Source organism: Physcomitrium patens, chromosome 26 (genome assembly GCF_059467195.1).
Source record: "Physcomitrium patens ecotype Gransden chromosome 26, ASM5946719v1, whole genome shotgun sequence".
Taxonomy (NCBI): Eukaryota; Viridiplantae; Streptophyta; class Bryopsida; order Funariales; family Funariaceae; genus Physcomitrium; species Physcomitrium patens.
This window is the reverse complement of record NC_143435.1, coordinates 10,871,227-10,891,522: the sequence shown is the minus strand read 5'-3', so window position 1 is coordinate 10,891,522 and position 20,296 is coordinate 10,871,227. Positions and strand designations below refer to the sequence as shown.

Here is a 20,296-nt window from a genome sequence, read left to right as displayed (position 1 = left end):
CATGCTTCAATTTTCATTTAATGATGGTATTTATTCTGATGTAAGTTTACAAGAAAGATCATTTACTTTTTTACATTTTACTTTCACATATTTATAAACTTATTATTTTTAATTCCTATATTTTTTTTGATATATTAGTTTAAAAGACCAAATAATTTAAGGTTATTAACTTATTACTGAGCTTAGTCATAATAAACCTATATAAGTTCGTGAATTAATTCACACAGGTTGAGATGAGAGGGGGCAGGGAGGAGTGTGGGGGGAATGGAAGGGGGGGGGGTGAGAACGGGGCGGGGGTTTTGGAGTGTGGTGAAAATGGGGATACAAAGAGCACACGGTGATAAGTACAACATCTGATGAGGTCAGCGGCCGTGGGGGTGCAGCCGCGGGGACAGGGGACAGAGGTCAGATGCTTTAACGCTCGCTTAGCATACGAGGGGTATGGGATGGATACCCCCCCCTTCCCCTGAGCTGGAAGGGGGATATCGATCGCCAAGAGGTATGGGGATCGAAACCCCCCTCAGAAATATAATTATCTTAATTGTGAATGTCTTTAATATAGTAATAAAAATTTTGGATACAAATTCCATGATTTTTTACTACTTCATTTAAAAATTCTATTTCTAAAAATCAATCAAATCTTAGGTAAAAAAATAAAAAGTAAAAAAGTAAAAAAAACTATATACTTGTTGCATCTTTTTAATAAAAAAAAATGATAGAAAATTTTAAATTATTGAATTTATTTATTTTTTAATTTCTAAAATGAAAAATGAAAAATGAAAACTGGCACATCTTAGCATTTAAATCTTTAAAACTAAAATGAAAAAACGAAAACTGGAAAAAAAAAAAAAAAAAAAAAAAAAAAAAACTTGATTTTAAGAACTTTCACAATATAAGCATGGAAATTCTACAAAATAGAATAGAATGCAAAAAATATATCATAATGCAATAGATTTTAAGAAGGTATTGCTACTGCAAAGAAACTATAGTCATTTAAAGATAACACATGATGATGACACAATTTTTTCATTATTTTGAAACATAATATATATTGTGGAGTCAAGGGAACTAGTAGAACTTTTAAGGTCAAAAGGTTTTTTCATGTATTAAGTTGATCTATCAAATGGATCCATATGTGGAAGCCTGATATTTGTTCTCTAGAAAATAATTCAAACTTAAATAAAGCTTGCACCAGCTCCCGTTGACAACAAGGCTAATTAATTGTCGATGAGGCAACGCCAGCAGCAGTTTCATTCTTCTTCCAATGGCGTTGCCAAGTGCCACTACCATTTAAGCAGTGTAAAAAAAACACTTGCAACAAAGCAGCTTTGGTTAAGAATTTTGTTTTACTATCAAGATTGGATCAAAATCCAAATTAGTGATACTGGGATGGTTACATGGGCACATCATACAAATCTGTAGTGTCAGGTATAGTGCCCTTCTCAAAGAAGAAAAGAAGGTATGTTTCAGAACTTGCTAGCTATCAGAACCTAAACGCTTGTTCTTGGATGAAGGATTTCAGTAGAAGGAAAAGTTGATGAATAAAATGGAGCCCAATGTTGCACAGGCTCAAAGATCAACAATACTGAAAGGCTACCACTCAGGGGTGATACCAAAAACGCATAGATCTGGTGTAGAGTCTATAGAAAACAGAAGAAAATGGAAGGTCTACAAGTGGAAGTAGACGACGCTGTGGGAAACAGAAGCAAAGGTGCGACAATTTTCTGAGCGCTCAAGAACGTCACGAAATCTGGACGACTTGCGTTTTCGGTTACACTGCCATATATAGTCAAACCCATTCATTCAGTCAATTGTGTCAATTCCGTAGAATTTGATGACCCACACATTTCAGACTTTTAGATCGACACCACGAACATACAAAACACACAGTTGGCACAGGAAATGCATACAAATCTGAAACTAATAGTTAAAATCTGCTATCTTTCAGGATAATTACACAACGACCACTAAAATACACCAAGCCAGGGAGAGAGAGAGAGGCTGTACGTGCCCTAGGTCCGGAAAGAGCAGCCCAAAAATACCATCAGTTGATTACAAGATTTTGGCCAATACAGCCTCAGTAAGATTATGGGCAAGAAACCCACAACTCGAAATCTCACGACACACACCTTAACATTCGTCACCAGTCGGTGAGGAAACTTTACCCGGAGCCATGGTGGTTGCAGAGACAGTGCTTTGCTGGAATTCTACGTGGCTTTGTTGGAATTCCATGTTGAGTATAACCAGGGGAGCTGGGACACTGTTATGCCCAGATAGAACGTCCAGACAACCGTAAGAGCCTTCACTATGAAGAGCAAAGGAGCTCCCCCTCCCATGACTGCTACAAGCTCAGTGGCCCTTGCAAGTTGTTTAAACCTGTACACTGTGTACAAAATGGGGACGAGGGGATACACTGGCACCTTGTCATTGCTGAGCAGTCTCTCGTATGCAACCTGTATTTGAAGGAATAAATCACATTACTTCTCTTTCAAATTTCAGAGGACACGTTTCGTCTCTCTACAAATATTGTTAAAAGACTTACGAGATCCAGCTATCAGATGAAACCACTGTACACATTACTGTATACAAAAGATTCAAGTACGCTGCAAATTCAAATGGCAGACATAATCGTGAAGACATGAAACTGATAAAGTTTACCAATCTGAAAATTATGCAAACTGAAGCAAGAGTGGAGAAGAATGTAGATGGATTACCTGAGCGAAGATCAAGGCCAGGTAGGAAGCAAAAGCTGGCAGGCCCACTGCCAATTTTCCAATGAAGAAGGATATCACAATCCCAAGGACACCAAGCGCCACTCCGGCGTAAGCGACTAGCTTCGTGAGAACAGGCTCACCCTTTGGGTAACCTATTTGCTCCCATGGACCAACCCATGGTGAAGGTCCACCGGATATTGATTGATGATGACCAGCTTTATCCGCCAACACGAAGAACAAGTCCGCTGCCAAGACGAAGAGTATGTCGAGACCGAAAGTGCTGAAAAGTCCAGCCCAAAAATTATTCTGCAGGAGTTGAACCATCGGAACAATGGCAGGGGGAATGAAAACTGCTGCAGTGGCCACGATCGGTCCACCAAGCCAGAAGTACCCTGATTTCTTCTCGACGTAATTGCTTATCTTCTCTCGTACAGTTGCTACATCTTCCTTAGCACGTGTCCTTTGCCTTCCTTTTCCATTCTTCGAGCTGTCACCAGAACTCTCTGAAGCGGCAGCAAATGCCAAACCCTTCCCTCTCGACAGTTTCCTCTGGGAAATTTGCTTTGTCACGGTATGACGAAGAGGGTCGAACTGAATTGAACCCCAGCTCCGCATCTCCTTTCGCCGCAAACCAGAAGTTGCAGGCGGTATACAGGTACTTGACTGATATTTATACAGTTCTGAGCGACCAGCATTGTGTGGAAATGCATATCCTTGGTTTCCTAAAGACCGAGGCCGCGTTGAGGCAGCTACATCGGGCAACATGGTCTGATAATCTGCACAGGGTAAAGTACTGAAAATTTCAATTACGAAGACCTTGACAAGCCATTTAAAGCTCAGTCATCCAAAGACACGCATATTCAAACGACTGCTATTGATGTAGATTGGGAACTACAACGGCGACTTCAAACGCAGGTCGACACATCCGCTCAGACTAACGTGAAAATTGCATTCAGCGTGCGGTATGAGCCAACAACAACAACAAAAATAAAATAAAATAAAATAAAATAAAAATCTATGCGCGTTCTATCAAACGTCACAAAATCTTAGGCATTTCGCCCAACAAGTCCAACACACGCATCGCCCTTCAACAATATGCGACGCTCCCTCAGAGCAAATATATATATATATATATATATATATATAAACAAACACTATGCCTCACAGCAAACTCCAGATGCCCACTTTCAACTACGCGAATCCCAAACACGCAAACCACCAACAATCTCAAGAAGACAACAGTATTAGACTCACCATAACAATTGGCGCCAGCAACAGAACGGCGCAGCAGAGACGTCGCCATGCAATCTCACAAAAATATTAAGTTTCTCTACAATCGTGAACTGTGCAAGTCTTTCTCCCTCAGAAATTGAAACATAGATTAAACACTAAAAAAATATTGTTGTACAATCAATACTTTAATCACAATCCAAACATGGAAAACGTCTCCTCCTGGTCTTATAATCTGAACATCAGATAATCCGGGGAAGAGGGCCACCCGTGCTCTTGAAACCTTAGCCTTGGCCAGGGGTGATTCCCAGCTTAGTTGGACAGGTCTTGTGCGACAGCCACGTGGTGCATTCCACTTGAACACCTCTCGCTTGACCACGTGTCAACCCTTGGCTTTGTTGAATAAAGCTCCACGCATGAGGCATCCGCAACACCCACTTTATATAACTCATCAATTTGAAGGATACCCAATTGGATAACAAACTGATTGCGTAAAAGCTTGTGCTGGCACTACCCTGGCGATTGTGCAAGCAGTAAGGATAATTCCATTCCCGATGTGGCTGCGTGCTTCTGTGTTCTTCGAAATGAAGCAACCTTGGTGACAGTTTACAAATGTCAGCTCCATCGAGTGGGCTCAGAGTCCAGCGTCTACTTGAGATTTCTAACAAGGCTTAAGGCTTAGCAATAAGTGGCCAATACCCGAAGTATAAGTGAAGGAAGATTACAGAACTTTCGATTCCATTTTCCGAGTTCGTGTCACCATTTTAGCACGAGCACTTGCATGAGGTCTTGAGATCTTATTATCCTAGCTTTGGTGGGACCAGGATTGCTTTAATCAAAGAGCCCCGTCACCCAGGGGCTCCACTCCAGTTTAAGAGGACATACGTGCTATCATGTGAACAGGAGTCGTATACATAGGCAACGTGTATAAGAAATCCATACAGTATCAAGCCCAAGTTGCTACTGATGAACAATTTCAGTTCGCACTTCTGTCCCCATATTCATTTAGGCAGGAAAGAACTCTTGGAAATTTGTGGACAGATCGAAAGAAGATAGATGCAAACATATGACAGTTTCAGGATGTTGTCACCACTTTCACCATGCAGGACTATCCACTGCCACACCTCAGTGTGACCACCAATGACCTGCGGTCTCTTCCTGAGTGGAGGAAACTAAATTAAAGAACTTCGAACAAAATTATGTAGGAATCTCCCGCAAAACTTGATGACAAAAGTTGGAAGGGAAGAGATGTAAAATTAGGATCTGCCACCATGAAGCTTTCTGGTGAAAAATTGATAGATCTTGTAAGTCATGCTGCTCACTCGAAACGATTACAAGGGCACTTTTATGTGCCTCAACTGTAGAAAAGTGGAAGGCTAAAAATGTAAGAATAATCAAGATACTGATGAGGTATCATGAAGAAGGGGTCTAACTACAGATTTCCTCCACCTACAAACCCTGTAAACAGAATAGGAAGAAAATATCAGACTTGCAAATACGGAAAAAGATTGTGATGCACACGAATCTAAGAATCACGCTTACTACAAAAATAGACTAATATGAAGAAACCCCGACCGATTAAAAAACAGAAAACTAATAATGAAGTCGACCATACAGAAGGAACATACCAAGAGCTTTGGGAGATTCATGGTGGTTTGAGCCACAAGATAGAAGCTGACACATAACACAGCCCCAGCAGTAGCCATTTGATACAATCGCGAATTGTCTTTGTGAGGGACAAAAGCATTTTTCAAGCGATTCGTCAACTCAAAAAACCGGTAAGATACCTAAAGCCAAAGAGTAACCAAAATATTAGATACTAAACAATTACACACCAAAAAGTTCTAGGATTACTTAATCAAATAACATCTCAAATATCAAACTAGCTTGGCAAATGCTTACCAAGATATAGATGGCAGATGTCAACATGAAGTTGAGCAATGGATAGTCCTGAATAATGGACAGTAACAGCTTTGGTTGTCCATTTGAGATACCAGTCCTGAAAGGAACAAAATGTGTCACATATTCAGAACGTTTGTCACTTTTTCATCACAACAACCTACACGAGTACGTACATTGTTTCAAGTTTTAAGACAATACTTTTAGTTTAAAAAAATGAAGGGAACTCGAAAATATTAAAAACGCCTGAGACTTGATTAAAATACACTCAATGGTTCCTAAATTTACCACACTAGGTTCATAAGGGCGAAAGAATCCCATGCTAGTAGGTTGGAGAATGTTATCCATGATCCTCAGTGTCAAGTATGTGGCAAATTTACTTCTGTAACATAAATAGTTCAATTGTGACCTTAATATTGCTGCAGGAATTTTCAAATCTGCTCACCTCAGCCATATGTGAAATTGCGAGATATATGTCTCCAAAGTGATTTTCCCAAGCCATCTGCATTGAAAAAGGAAAGTTTCATAGCTGGCAATCTAGTTTACTGGGATGTTCCAAAATGATCAAGCACAATATACTGTGTTATAGAAACTAAATCAGACGGCCTAACAATCTATACACATTATGCAAAGAAACATGTGCATGCAATACAGGTATCAACAACGTCCGAGGTACACTTACGCAAAGAGGGTGAGGGAATAGTTGCGAAGTGACTGCGATAAATTTCGTAGAACAATGTACACCCTGGACCCAATTCCAAGGTAAAAACGATCTTATCAATATATGAAAATCTGGTTAATTAATTTTAAGAAATTAAAAAGTTTTGAAAGATAAAAGAACAACTGACACCCGCGAGGGTCGGCAAATATTGTACCGAAAGCCCAAACGCATTGATCTTTGTAGATCATTTTGGACATACAACACTGACAATAGACAGCAGGAACCACGAGGATCATCCTCGACAGAAGTGAGATCAAGGGCGTACGTGATAGGGATCCATGACGTGTAAGGGTGCAGCTTGTTATAGGAAGTCTTATCAAGAGTGTAAATGTGAACATACCACATATAACCCATCTGCAGTTGCAAATACACAAAGGTTATCAGCGGGAGAATTTGCTACCTAGTATCAGCATATCCAACCTTTTAGATCGACAACATCCAGACGAACAAACAATATAAATGAGCTCTGCATTTTGACTAACTTCAAAGCAAGCAATTGCTCAAGAACTAAAAAAACTTACCAGCATCGTAGCAGATATAACGGCAGACTTGATAAAGGTCCTTCTTTTGTACTCCATCTCCTCTACCTTTTCAAGCCACCTTTCTACCTGCGAACATATAAAGATTGTCAATCTCTTGGAAGCCGATATTAAATCAATCAGTTCATAAGCCTCACTACAAATCTTCCCCACTTATGAAACTGCGCGAAGTGCCACACCATCACGTCATGACAAGAATGCCAGAAACTTAGTACACAACATGCTGCGAACTCAAACGATAACTATACGTCTTTTCTTTCGAAACAAAAGTCCAAATGTTAATACCGTAGGATGAAAATACGCATAGAGCATGCCCACAATCCAGATGTATCGATCCAGTCCTGATCTGAAGTGCCATTCATGCAGCAAGGGAGTGGGGTGCTTTGATAAAGGATCTTGATACGCTGCAAAAATAAGTAAAAATACTCAGCAACTATCGCTAGGTTATCATTAAACTGCCATGAAATTAAGGATCACAATTTATGAATGGTGCACAACTAGTCCATCATGCACATTAACAGTTCAAATACACCATCAAAATCTATTTCACCATCACGCAGATTTTGAAGGAGAAAGATTTTATTCCCAAGGGTTCCAAAGAAATTAGGTATCATATTTTGAAGCTGAAAGACCGTAGTATCATTCAGAAGAAACAAAAAGATGACATTGGACCAATTTAAGTGGCATTTAGTGCTTGAACCAAGTCATATGAACACAAAAAAGACAACGTGAAACAATGGGATGACAAGTTGTATGATAAGCTGATGCTTAAATTTGGTGAACGTACCGAGAAGAAAAGTGAGAGGGCTCCAGAGAAGTTCAAAAACGCCAGGGATCTCCCACACGATAACCACCACCAGAAATGAAACAACTATTTTTGTAAACATCACAGAAGGCACCTCATTGTACTTGGAATATATCCCAAGACACCCGTACACCAAGAGAGTGAAAAGTGTGTGCATTGGACAAATGTAGTAAAGCATGTAGTCATTGTTCAGCACTATACAGGCAAAGAAGACCAGAAAATTGAGCCGCCACATCATCTGTCACATCATCAAGCACTATTAAGGTACCCCTTCGATTTTTGAAAAACATTAACTGGAGGTACATGAACACTTGAATTCGTAGTTCCGAAAACAGGCTAACAGTGCAACCCGCACCAAAATTACCGCCACTAATCATATTCAAGACGCTCATACATACCTGTGCAAAACGGCCCAAGCTAAAGTCTTTGCGAATGTAATAGTAAGAAAAGTTGCCAAACCCCGTCATCCAAACGTAGGCAGCAATAAAAACTCGAATGGCATTATAAAACTCTTTAGCTTCGAAATAGTGATACATGAGGAAAAGGACCTGCACGAAAAAAATCCAAACGATGTCAGAAGAACAAATGAAGTGAATGTAACAAATATGCTTTGTACAAGTTTATTATCCTCGAAGGTGGCGGTGAAAATACTCTGCGTTCATTACATAAGCAAATAAAGGGAACTAATAAACACAACTAAAACATAAATACCTAAACTAGGTTGGGATCTACGATTTGATCCTTTGAGTACACGCTGACATACCCAACAAACAGGTACAGAGAGCAAATGCAATCTAGAACTATTTCTTCCAAATTATCAGATACGGATGAGATAAAGCAAACCTGCATCCAGCCCTTCCATTCTTCCGTTTGATGTCGATTCAAGTACAGAATAGATTTTCCAGTTGCAATCGATTTATCGACGTGTTTCTTCAAAGAGGTTAAGGCAGACGCCAGAACCAACAAGAGATACAAGAAGAGAAACAGGTCCCTACTATAATGCTGCACAACACATTTTAGAACCGGTTTCATCATCACATGAGAATTACTGTTAAACAGAATGTTACAAGAATGTGGATGTGCGCTTTCTCCTCTACATGCTTGCAGATGACAGCAGATATAAAATAGGACCTCAAAGCCCTTTGCATTGATTGGCGATTACCTTTCTAGATGCAGAAAAGATATTTGTTCGATCACACAGGTATAGGAAGCAGAGGAGGCCAAGGAATTCGGCGCTGCAAATAAACGAAAAGTACACAGCATTACTATAATGCTTTAAATAAGTAGGTAAGGAAGAAGAAGATGAAAGAAAGAAGGAAAGACCCTAGCTAGTTTCAGTTTTCTTATTGTTTGAATAAAACTGAGCTACATGAAAGTAAATAGAATCCGAGATGGGCTATATCTAAGCTGAACAACAGTTGAGCCAATTCTTCATTAAAAAGTGTTAACACGCGCTTATCCATAAATAACACCTCCTCCCGTTACTATTGAGTCCAGAACCAAGCACCGAAAAATGAGAGATTCTTTTAAATTTTCTTAAAAAGAACTAATAAACAAAGAAATACATTGACTCTGCAAATGTGAGAAACCTCACATAGCCCTCAATGTGAGACGATTCTCCACCAAAAAGGTCTCATTCAACGTTAAAAATCTGCAAGTGCACCAAGAAATGTCAGGTCGGAAGAACCCAGATTCAACATAAATTATCTTAATTTGATTTCAGAAGAGTTGCGTACGAATGTAACGTAGATACGGTGAGGAGTGGCGTACTTGATTAGAGACGTTCGCACTGGAGCAGGTCCAGACCTAAAACTTCCACTCACGGAAAGGCTACTCTCAAGCAAGGTAGCTTTCTCCTCATCCTTGATAGATCCATCTTTCAACTCTTCGAGATCCACATCATCATGTCTATGACAATCAAACCTTGCCGATATTAAGCACTCTTTGATGCTGCCTTTATAACGACCCTTGTTAAATCTGACTCAACCTCCAACTTCTCTACGAAAGTCGCTAACCACGAAGGACATATAAAATAAGTAAATGGCTCTTTCCTTAAAATCCTTTCACGACAGCTAAATTGATCAGAAGAAACAAGTGTAAGGGGTTTCGATTCGTGTATCTCGACATCTATTTACTTAATCTCGATCTAATTCCGCGCTAAAAGCTTCAGGTAAAAGTACGGGAGCTGTGGAACTTACCCTTTTGTCGAGGTTGGAAATTTCTTGAAATCCAGTATCTCGGCGTAGATCCATGCAATTATCAAGGGCATTAGACCGAGAAAGAATGCCACCTGCTTCTCTAACACGTAGCAATAATGTGAACAATCAATCGGCGGAACTAATCCTCAGCATACAGACATCACATGAAAAGACGGGCCTCAGGAAGTGTGCCCCGGGTCATCTGGTTGACTGGTATGGAAAACTTTACATTGGTCTTTGAGGGCTGAACCTGCTGTCTCAATAGCTAAAAAGCAATATATTTAACAATGAGGAGTTTCACTGCAGAAACAACATTGTTTGCAGCTTAGCTACTTCGTGATCTAAATACTTAGCAACAGACAAAACGAGTTCTATACGACACCCGCGACACTTCTACCACATAAAGTTACTGCTAATAATTGCTTATTCCAGCATTCTCAGCGAATAGACTTGCACGAAAGAGAGGGTAAAACATCTATCTCTGATGTCATATTATCATGAGTTTCTCCTCTTAAATGACCTTACAGGATAATTTCGAGGTTCTAGATCAGAAAACTTGACACACTCGTCGAAAGAGCTAGAGCTTGAGTGTGTAGTACTATGTGTTTCAACCTCTCTGAATCTCCTGCAAACCTGCCCGAAATAAAATGCTACAAAAAATCTCCCACCAACGAGGCGAAATTCTCAAAAGGAAGAAATGCAACTAGTACAAACCTGACTGGCTGAAATGGATTCAGCATGGACACCCTCCACGGGAATACGCTCGGAAGCATCCATATTTCTCAAGGCCGCCAAAAACCGAGTTGAGATTTATGACGAATTACTTCACAGATCTGCAAACTAAAGATTGACAGGAACCGACGGCAAAACACCAACAAAAGCTCTGCCACCGGCGCAAAAAACGCAACTTCAACCAGACACTCTAAATGGCATTGCACCGTGCGCCAAGCGCCGAGACGCGCTCTACCTTCGCCGGGCTGCTGCAAAATGCGCACGCTGCAACCTTCAAGCACAGCTCCGTATCATACCTCGGCCCAGAACCCCACAATGTTCTACTGCACCGGAATAGGTCAAGGGAGGGAGGTAGGACGCGCCAAAAACATGGCGAGGCAGCAAAACAGTGTAGCTTGGTGCTGGTGATGGAATAGCTGAACTCGGAAGGTCGCTCACATTGCAATCATGGTCTACCGCTCCCTATCACTTGTACCCCCCTCCCCCCACCCTGCTATCTAAACCAACAGCCAATCGCCTCAAAACGCACTCTTCGTCTCTAATCAAACTTCACTCTTATTCCCCTCGCGACGAAATTGACGCAGACGGCAGTCCTCTCGCCGATTAGTGGACGATTATCGTTCATCGGTGCGGGTCGTATTCCGTTTACACCGCAGAACTGTGCTTGCGCTTATTGAAGAGCCTGGGAGTGAATATGCTTCATCCGATCTTCTCACAAACGCCGCTCTACATTCATGAGATGTGCATTTGTTTGCTTTGATCTCGAACGTGATATTCGCTCAATGTTTCCACTCCGCGCCGTCGACGCAGGAGACGATCATGCGCTCAGGAACTCCCCCATATCGTTAAAAAAACAAAAAGAAACAAAAAAGCCCCAACTAGGACTTCGGAGATTACCAAACCCTACGGAGGGTGTCCTCGCTATGGACTTGTGTCCGGATATCCAAATTTAGAATCAAGCTATAAAAGTTGGTATCTCACGTACATGAACCATGATTACAAAAGCCCGGCCGAGTTTTAAGGATGCAACAAACCATAAATTCCTGTGTTAAACGGATCATGGTAAACCTAAATTCATTCAATACACTTATTTTTCTCTCACAGGAACTACCATATTAACTTCGGAATATCCTGGTACGATTTCCAAATAAGTTCGACAAAACGTGGGTGAATGCGAGCAGTTTGCTTGCGTGAAAGGCATGCAGCGTGCCTGGTGCAGTGGAAGGCATTTCTCCACCAAAAGGATGTTGACTCCGAGTTACAATCCCAATTCAAGGTATATGTTTATATAAATATATAAATAAATAATTATACAAATAAATAATTAATTGTATATAAGGAAATGTGCAGGTTTATAATATAATTGGTGAGTCTGAGAGAGAATAAATAACCGAGATCCAAATTCACTTTTAATAGCTTGTGGTATAGCTGGTTTGGTAGCAGCATCTAATGTGGGAGTTAGGGATTCTTGCCTTCGTTCTACTTTTTTCCTTAAATGCACATGCAGTTATTTTAGCAGAATTTCAATGTTATTTACTGTTATCAACGACCGAAATTCTTGCTAACTATTATTAAATCAGGATGCGTTGAAAGTCAGCGCAAGGGGAGCAGGGCAGGGAGAAAGGATTCTCCCGGACGCCCATCCTGAAGACAGCAGTGCAGCTGCATTGCAATGTGAAGAGATTTCGCACTTACTTTGGAAGAAAAGTTAGAGTATAATTTGGGCTTCTGAACTTCGACTTAGGGAACTGGATTAGATATTTAAAGTGAAATGAAGAGAACAATCCAAGTTCATATCCGAGAACATCTTACCCCATTTACATCTCCTGGTTATCATCTCGGGCAGATACGAAATGGTGAAAGTCAGAGAGTTATCATTGTATCGCTCATGTTCGGGGTTTACTATTGAATTTAAGAGAATATTGATTATATACATTCGTTTGTGTCTGCGCGATCACAGCGCAAAACTTTTGTGGACACATATCAACGGTACTGTCGTCGGAAATAGTAAAGACCAGTAGATCGAGCACTACTTTGGCTCAGTAGTTCAAGAAAGTTGAACACTTGTATAGCGACATTTTACCGCTCTTGAGTCCATCGTGTGCAAAACTTTTGCTGGTGAGTTTTGTCCACGAATTACTCAAAGAATCTTAATGGAGTATACGAACAACGTCAAATCGTGTGTTCGCCAGTTAGCATTTGCAGGATGGCGACAGCTTCCTAATTGCGGGACCGGCAATGATTCAACATGAAGAGATTGAGAGGACAACAATGGAGTGGGTATCACGAGTCATTACCAGCATTGACCATGAAGTTGGGGCTATTGCTGGCGAAAGTGGAGAGTACCGCCCAGCACGTCACAATTGCACCTGACTTCAAGGACAAGCGTACCGTGTCCATGGAAAGTCATCAGAGACTCTAGAGCTCTAGTGATCCATATGCTGAAATCGGTGTCTACATGTATTGAAGGAAAACATAGCGATGTCTGAATTCCAAGTGATAGAACCTGCCATTTTCGTCCCGTGTACAACATGGAGCAAGTTTTGTCCACGAAACATCGTTAATTGCAGGAGAAAGGACTGCACATGGTAGTCAGTCCGTTAGGACTACCATGTGCCATCAACTACTCTGCACAAAGTAGGTGACGGCACGAGGCGGACATACTAATAAGTTAGAAGGCAATCGAAGATTTCTCGATATAGTGTAAGCACAATGCTAAAGCCTGTTTCCAGCTGAGACGTTTCCCCTCTTCATGTCGTACGCTTTCCACAGTATGTAACTCACAAGCTCATACAGCGTTAACCATAAGAGCATAGTAACAGAAGAAATCCTAAATTCGAATTTTCCAAGATGATTGAATCAAGAAGATGATGACTAAGAAACCTCGGATGGGAAATCAGGACTTAAGCTGCAACAATGGCAACAAAAGCTAAAGAATAAGAAGGGAGACTACTATTTTCTCGTTCGCAACCCGTAAGTATCTTCAGTACCGTTCCTCTGATTCCTTCGCCTTTCCGCAATCATTGCAGTATAAGCCTGTCAAAGGTCCACAATTCACCAGTTAAGTACAAATAAAGATGCTATAAGCGGAGTGATTCACAACTCTCGCTCAGTTCACCCGTAAAACAATTTCAAATCCAGTTGTACCCTAAATTGAACAAAAACGAAGAACTTTAAGTATCCCCATAACGCAACACCAATGAGTTGCAGTTTTTTACAGCAGGATGCATTAAAAAGTTTAAAAGAAAAAAGAAAACAGAAAAAAGAATCTTCAGTGACATTAAGGACCAAATGCAGGTGCAAGAGGCAGGAGTCACAAGCAAAACATCCCGCCATGATCAGCTCTAGAACGTGATCATCGTCACAAGATTAATAGTGCAGGAATTGGAATCCAAGAGTGCGGCAGGATATGTGAGCTCACCATAGGATATGTGTATAGGAATACATACCACCATCCGGCTACCAAAACTGTTACAACCCCGGTCACTATGGTGGACTTAATTGCTAACCACGACAAACTTACGCCAGTGACTCCTGTTAGAACTATTGACCATGGCTGGCACCTACAAGGAAACAGAGAGAAGTTGTGAGCTTGACCGTTTCTGCAAACTGCTACATCACGAACAGAACCATGCACACTAAAGACGATAAAAAATAAATAAATATTAAAAAACAAGTCATTCGTTACCGCATTCGCGACTATTTTCTGCAAAATAAATGTGGCATGCAGTAGCAAGACATTTGCACAAAGCCCTTGTAGACCCGTCGTTTGTCTACTGTCGTGCGAGTGCAAAATTAGGTCGAGATACAAACTAAAACGGAAAAACCCAACAAGTATCCCCAAAACAGATTCGCAGCATCCGAAAGGGGAAACCTTGTGTCGCTTCAAATTTTCACAAAATTACTGACTCATCGCAGGGTCTTCACGATTTATTCAGCTGCGACAATAAGCAGTTGGACAAGAGAATAAAAATAAGAAAAAATTCGTGCCGGATTACACATACCATGCAGGTTTGGTATCCCAAACATTCTCATACTCAACAGACAATTCATTGAGATAACGCTCCATGTCCTTAATTACATCTTCATCACTCACGTCATCCGCATCGTCAGCGCTCGCTTTCACCGTATTCACGCTTCTTACTTGTCCGCGCAATTGCCTCACATTCTCCAAGCTCCACCTTTCACGACTACCATTTCCTATCTCCCTTAGCACCACTCTGCTGTATTTTTTCGGCCGCAAACAGAGGCTACATGAAACTTCAGTAAAAGAAGCTCTCTTTCCAACTACCTTAGCTATAGGAGTGGCAATTGCAGAACAAACTGAGCGAACGGAGTTGGCTGAGACCATCGCCATAGCTCAAGAAACTTGCCACCAAATCCTTGAATCCGACCTCCACTGGACACACTCAGTCCCTACGAAGGGGTTCCACAAATTACAAAAACCTCCTCAATTGGCCCCCGAGGAATAGAACATGCCTAATTCCGAAACTCTTCACAACATCATACTTCCATCTCCGTCGATCCAGACTCGATGCCAACAGCCAGTAACTAGAATTGGCAACTCAGGCTCAACCTAATACTACTGGTTTGGCTCCATAACTGGATTGTGATATCCGTTTTGTTGGTGGACACCGCTAGTTTGGGAAGGGGATCAATAACGGAACCAGGTTATAACCATGTCAGGATTTCACCGGATCTGTTATCGTCAGCACCTAGATTTGGGTTCTTCCAACGGCATGATATAGAGCTGTTGTAGGATTGTCATGTCATTGAATGGATGAATGAATGGTGCCCTCTCCCGCCTTAGTTGGACCCAATATGAGCAGAACGGTTCCCGCCTTTGTATTGGTCCTTTCCCGCCACTCTCCTCACCTTCCCTCCGCCAAATTCCTGTGTCTCTCTGGGAAAACCGTTCTCAATTCTGCTTGGATTGAGTGAATATGTGTTGATGCAAGTTGCTGTGTGAGTTGCAGATTGTCGCATTGTAACACTTGAGTTGTAGGCTTGGAGATTATTATCCCTCCTTCATCGCAGCACTCGTTTCGGGTTATAGAGATAAATCTTCTTAGAACACCTTGATTCGTAGTCTCCTTTGAGGATCTACTGTGGGAGCCGGGGATACCTAGGTTAAGGGTGATGTTTGCAATTTCTCGTTCAGATTTCGGGTCTTTTTGGTTCTAATCGACGTTTTGCGGGAACAGGGAGGAAGTGTGTTCTGGAAGGTTGTTTGCTGCTTATTTGGAGTAGCTGATTGTCTACCAGTGGTGGGCGATTGCAGAGTTAGTAGGAGTAAATTGGTTGAAAAGCCATGTCTTCATCTTCGCCCAAGGCCTACACTGCCCGACTAAGAGGAAGGCTGGACGCCTGGAGCGACGACGATGAGGACATGGTGCCCAAGCGAACTGAGAGACCTGTCATGACTTCTACAGATCTTGACTCAGATAGCCGCGAACAAACCCCTCCTGAACCAAGTCCTCCCAGGAAATTATCCGTCGGTAGACGCGTCCCTAGAGCACCGTGTCTCGACAGTGATGACGAGGATGAGCCTTTTCTTCCTGTGAGGATTGAAAAGGCCGAGAGAACCATGAAAGTGGACACTCTGCCATCCCCGAAAGCTAGGATCTCCAGAGAAGCAGAGGCAATTGACGTTTTCAGCCCACCAGGGGAAATTAGACAATCACGTGTGTCCCGCTCCTTCGACGGCCAGACTCATGCTGGGTCATCCATGCAAGCCCCTGTCCAGCCCGGTTGCACGCAGTCCAACGACGGAAGGAGTCGCTTCTTAGCCTATAACATGCTGGGTAGTATTACTAGAGTCGATACAGAGGCCGGCTTTGCGCATGTGGAGGTGAGATCAACGACTTTCTCATTTTGAGGACATTCATATGTGCTTTGTAGTGAACACTGGTTGTGGGTTCTCTTGTTTGGTTACCCCTCTCCGTCTGAGATAGTTTGTCCTATGTGATCTACTTTGAACATCAGCATTTAGCTGGCATGGGTATCTCCTGATCTTGACATGATTGGCAGGTGGATTTCCATGACACAAGTTCGGGCATGCGCGTGCCTTCCATGACAGATTATTTTGGATTCACCATGGCCGCAATGAACGAGAGAGGCAGCGTCTTCGCCAATCCGCAGAGAGGAGAAAATGTGCCGAGCACTATGTTGTATCGTCCGTTTAACAGCTGGACGAGCAATAGTGAGGTTAGATGCGCTACCATGCTAAGTGCCCATCTCCTCTACACATACTTCTTAATAATCTCCAAGACAATCAATCACACGGTTGCTAGCGCAGTCGCACCTGTAGCGGGAGTAGAGATATCGCAAGCCCAAGCCCGTTGATTTTAAGTTATTTTACCGTGCTGTTGCGAAGTTTCATCTCCTTCACTGACATTGAGGTGCACTTGCAGTGGTCAATGCGGTTCCCTTTGGAAGAGGAGGTCAAAGCTGTTGCGGTAGGCACTGGTTGGATAGCAGCGGTGACCAGTCAATATTTTCTTCGGGTCTACTCGGAAGCTGGGTTGCAGGTCAATGACTTACTCCAGTCTTTCCTCAACCGTTAAACTATGGAACGGTGAAATGGTTCCTGAACCTAATTTGGAGAGTCTACGTGGGCCTTGGATAACGAATTCTCTCGAGATCTCGCTTTCTCAAGTTACCCGTTCATTGGTCAAAGGTTAACGATATTTTTTCCGTGTGCAGAGATTCGTCACATCACTGGGAGGCCCAGTGGTTTCACTGGTTGGGAATGGAGACCGATTGGCCGTCGTTACCCATGCTTCAAGCCCTCTACCCTCAAGAGATCAGATGTTGGAATTCATGTTGTTGAACGTGAGGACACAGAAACGGTTGCTCACAGGCAGGCTTCCTCTCAGTCCAGGGTCCACATTGACTTGGATAGGCTTCTCAGAAGCTGGATCCCTGAGTTCCTATGACTCACAGGTGTGTGTGCTTCGTCTACCTGACCGGCACATAATTGAGATAGTAGGATTGGTTCCTGAACTATGCCAGCTGCCTTCCATAACACACGCCTGTTCTGCCGTTAGGTGCTAATTTCCTTTTGCTGCTCCAGGGAGTGCTTCGTGTTTATAGCAGCGAGTTCAACGGTTGCTGGATACCAGTGTTCAGGTGATCACCACCGTCGTGATTCCGCTCACTCAGTAACATATTTTAATGGCATTCAACTATACTAATCCTAGAAGGGTGAATATCAGTTACTGAATGTACATGTGGACCGTGTAACAGTGCTGCTGCAGAAAGGACGAAGGAAAATGAGACCTACTGGGTGGTCGGACTGAACACCACACAGGTTTATTGCATTGTTTGCAAGGCACCTGAATCTCAACCTCAGGTAATCATTTTAAACTCCAATGCGTTATTTATAACTCCTTTCAAGCTTGTCATACTCCTAAAGCAATCAACGCACACGTCCACGCCCGGCTTTGGAACATTCATATCGCAACATGGTGCTGCCCGTGTTCAACTTGTCACCTCTTCTTAGTAATAGTGATTGAGTCATGAGTTTCATATCTTGCGGTTATGAATTTGGAGGCAATCTCATATCCTGCTTCTGGAACAGGTTATGCCGAAGCCGGTGATGAGCATCATCAACACATCCGTTCCTGTGGTGCACTCCGACCTAGGAGCTGATGATTTAGAAAGTGACTTACTAAGAGGGACACTGCATCTCACACATGTACGTATTCACCTCATGCCTTTAAGCTCTGTTCCGTACTTCCGTATTCTCTACTGCTGCTCTTCGAAGGTGTGTGAGAGGTCGTGTTTCCCGAATCCCTTCATGGGAGCTGGGGACAGGACAGTGCAGAAAGATGATAAACAAGTTGGTAATGCTTCCATGGTGCGTATCCCTGTAACACTAGAGTTAAGTCAATGACGGTTGATCTCCTCTCAGTATGATCTCTTCTAAACTTATCTTCACCGCTGTAGACACGGTTGAGGGCTGATGAAGCAGCCGCAGCTGGGCGTGACGACGACGAAGCGGATGAAGCAGTGTTCGAGATGGAGGCGGAGCTCGATCGTTGTATCTTACGTCTAATTGCTTCCTGTTGTAAAGGTACAGGGATTCACTTCTATCACTACGTATTGTAGTTAACTGTGCGGAGGCCTACTACATGTGGTGAACCTTTATGAATACAATTGTTTGAACCCTTGCATGCCGAATACCATGCAGAAGACATCACTCCATGGAACACTTGAAACTAGTTCCTACACTAACAGTTTCTTCTCTTACTCTCCCAGGAGATAAGCTTGCAAGAGCTTTGGAGCTTTCCAGCCAATTATCACTACACAAATCGATGGAAGGAGCCCTCAAACTTGTAACTGCCATGCGGTTACCGTCATTGGCAGAGCGGATAAATCAGCTCCTTGAGGTCTGCACTACTGGTTGATTTTTCGCTGTCCATAAATCCTTCAAGCAGCAAGTTGTCATTCAAGCTATTGTTGATAATCCGTTTAGCACCCTGCAAGTCTGTTTAATAGCCCTATACTGAAGATATATGAATTGCAATCGACAGGAAAAAAGTGCCAGAGAGAGAGCCGAAGACCTTGGAGCACATACACGTCAGCCGCAGGCTCAAGTTACATCTTCTGCTTACACTCCTACGTCTAGACAACTAGTCAATACGTTGGCTGAGCCACCGCGACCTCAGCTGTCTGCACTGAAGACGGCAATTATTAATAGCTCAGACAGGGATAGCCAGGGTGCCGCCCCTACCACATGTGCCACCGCAGATACGTCAACAGCCGAGCCTAGATCAGAATTTCGATCAATACTGAAGAAATCTCACAAGAGAGTAACTGCGGATCCTGCCCATGACTTGACCGAAGTAAGGCCCTCAGATGGGTCTTTAAAAGCTGGCACTCCACCAAAAGTGTCATTTGTGTCCCTATCTAGCTTCAAGCCTAGTAATCCGTTTGCCAAGGTGGTAGACAGTAAGCAAAATACTGACGATAAGAATGATTCCCTCTTGCAATCACTGCGGAAGATGCAGAGCACCCCATCTGAGACTAAGAGGAAGATAGGCGCCAGTTCCCTTCAAAGACCTGCCAAAGTGGGGAGGGTGGTTTGAGATAATAGATATATAGAAATACCGTAGGAACAGAAGTGTAGAAAAACGTTCGCCAGATCCTTGCATGAAATCTGTACAGTTCAAAACATGATTGAAGAGTACGTACATTTCGAAACTTCGTCAATTCAAGTAACCGTTTCTTACAAATTGGAGTACACAATGACCTGCTTGAAATAATGTCTCAGTTGAAAATTCGAATGCCTTCCATTTAAACAACCTGGTATCGATGCTGTTCTTTGTGCGACTGATCCCCTATTCACTTGACCTCCAGATCGTGTACCAATTTATTTCTTAGTCACACTAGTACGTGAAATTCTAGAAACAGAATAGACATTAGCCAGGACGTATTTTTTCACTCATAAGCAC

General features: G+C 42.4%; 4 protein-coding genes and 1 long non-coding RNA gene across 8 annotated transcripts; 1 reads left to right on the top strand and 4 right to left on the bottom strand.

Annotated features, from left to right (window-relative positions):
• Nucleotides 1-1,327: 1,327 nt before the first annotated feature.
• On the bottom strand, nt 1,328-4,179 carry LOC112277965 (uncharacterized). 2 transcript variants are annotated; one of them, XM_024510886.3, is made up of 4 exons: nt 3,969-4,179; nt 2,715-3,490; nt 2,166-2,453; nt 1,328-1,776 (listed from the first exon to the last, which is right to left on the bottom strand). In XM_024510886.3, the coding sequence occupies exons 1-3, from the start codon at nt 4,015-4,017 to the stop codon at nt 2,208-2,210; spliced, it is 1,071 nt and encodes a 356-aa protein (XP_024366654.1). In that variant the 5' UTR covers nt 4,018-4,179; the 3' UTR covers nt 1,328-1,776; nt 2,166-2,207. The 2 variants fall into 2 exon arrangements, with proteins under 2 accessions (XP_024366654.1, XP_073387741.1); XM_073531640.2 differs by lacking the exon at nt 1,328-1,776 and having other exon boundaries at nt 1,904-2,453.
• A 1,016-nt stretch (nt 4,180-5,195) lies between these two features.
• Nucleotides 5,196-11,356, bottom strand: LOC112277916 (protein REDUCED WALL ACETYLATION 3). 3 transcript variants are annotated; one of them, XM_090247889.1, is made up of 16 exons: nt 10,821-11,356; nt 10,107-10,198; nt 9,679-9,816; nt 9,503-9,559; nt 9,071-9,143; nt 8,752-8,910; nt 8,307-8,456; nt 7,891-8,146; nt 7,389-7,507; nt 7,086-7,172; nt 6,830-6,918; nt 6,526-6,588; nt 6,289-6,345; nt 5,847-5,943; nt 5,573-5,731; nt 5,196-5,402 (listed from the first exon to the last, which is right to left on the bottom strand). In XM_090247889.1, exons 1-16 carry the CDS (start codon nt 10,881-10,883, stop codon nt 5,394-5,396), a joined length of 1,668 nt encoding a protein of 555 aa, XP_090104015.1. In that variant the 5' UTR covers nt 10,884-11,356; the 3' UTR covers nt 5,196-5,393. The 3 variants fall into 3 exon arrangements, with proteins under 3 accessions (XP_090104015.1, XP_090104014.1, XP_090104016.1); XM_090247888.1 differs by having other exon boundaries at nt 10,107-10,201; nt 10,821-11,301; XM_090247890.1 differs by having other exon boundaries at nt 10,107-10,206; nt 10,821-11,241.
• Nucleotides 11,357-13,277: 1,921 nt separating this feature from the next.
• LOC112277743 (uncharacterized) lies at nt 13,278-15,381 on the bottom strand. Its single transcript, XM_024510430.3, has 3 exons — nt 14,843-15,381; nt 14,260-14,401; nt 13,278-13,874 (listed from the first exon to the last, which is right to left on the bottom strand). Exons 1-3 carry the CDS (start codon nt 15,193-15,195, stop codon nt 13,791-13,793), a joined length of 579 nt encoding a protein of 192 aa, XP_024366198.1. The 5' UTR covers nt 15,196-15,381; the 3' UTR covers nt 13,278-13,790.
• A 239-nt stretch (nt 15,382-15,620) lies between these two features.
• Nucleotides 15,621-20,077, top strand: LOC112277741 (protein ENHANCER OF LHP1 1). The gene is made up of 10 exons (XM_024510423.3): nt 15,621-16,689; nt 16,869-17,045; nt 17,252-17,368; nt 17,544-17,783; nt 17,914-17,969; nt 18,087-18,192; nt 18,421-18,537; nt 18,789-18,915; nt 19,101-19,231; nt 19,376-20,077. Exons 1-10 carry the CDS (start codon nt 16,150-16,152, stop codon nt 19,928-19,930), a joined length of 2,166 nt encoding a protein of 721 aa, XP_024366191.1. The 5' UTR covers nt 15,621-16,149; the 3' UTR covers nt 19,931-20,077.
• LOC149986239 (uncharacterized) lies at nt 19,168-20,175 on the bottom strand. The gene is made up of 2 exons (XR_016501141.1): nt 20,037-20,175; nt 19,168-19,904 (listed from the first exon to the last, which is right to left on the bottom strand). It is a non-coding gene; the product is annotated as an uncharacterized LOC149986239 (long non-coding RNA).
• Nucleotides 20,176-20,296: the final 121 nt, after the last annotated feature.

Bases quoted from the DNA above. Each gene is read 5' to 3' on its own strand.
- LOC112277916 (XM_090247888.1), bottom strand. From the start codon at position 10,883: ATGGATGCTTCCGAGCGTATTCCCGTGGAGGGTGTCCATGCTGAATCC. The intron at 10,202-10,820 runs GTTTGTACTAGT...GTGTTAGAGAAG, and splicing joins AATCCATTTCAGCCAGTCAG to CAGGTGGCATTCTTTCTCGG. The intron at 7,173-7,388 runs GTATTAACATTT...ATATGTTCGCAG, and splicing joins ATGCGTATTTTCATCCTACG to GTAGAAAGGTGGCTTGAAAA.
- LOC112277741 (XM_024510423.3), top strand. From the start codon at position 16,150: ATGTCTTCATCTTCGCCCAAGGCCTACACTGCCCGACTAAGAGGAAGG. The intron at 17,369-17,543 runs GTCAATGACTTA...TTCCGTGTGCAG, and splicing joins ACTCGGAAGCTGGGTTGCAG to AGATTCGTCACATCACTGGG. The intron at 19,232-19,375 runs GTCTGCACTACT...TGCAATCGACAG, and splicing joins GGATAAATCAGCTCCTTGAG to GAAAAAAGTGCCAGAGAGAG.
- LOC112277965 (XM_024510886.3), bottom strand. From the start codon at position 4,017: ATGGCGACGTCTCTGCTGCGCCGTTCTGTTGCTGGCGCCAATTGTTAT. The intron at 3,491-3,968 runs GTGAGTCTAATA...TACCCTGTGCAG, and splicing joins TGCTGGCGCCAATTGTTATG to ATTATCAGACCATGTTGCCC. The intron at 2,454-2,714 runs GTAATCCATCTA...CTTCAAATACAG, and splicing joins TGGCCTTGATCTTCGCTCAG to GTTGCATACGAGAGACTGCT.
- LOC112277743 (XM_024510430.3), bottom strand. From the start codon at position 15,195: ATGGCGATGGTCTCAGCCAACTCCGTTCGCTCAGTTTGTTCTGCAATT. The intron at 14,402-14,842 runs GTATGTGTAATC...GTTTCCTTGTAG, and splicing joins TGGGATACCAAACCTGCATG to GTGCCAGCCATGGTCAATAG. The intron at 13,875-14,259 runs GTGAGCTCACAT...GACCTTTGACAG, and splicing joins TCCTATACACATATCCTATG to GCTTATACTGCAATGATTGC.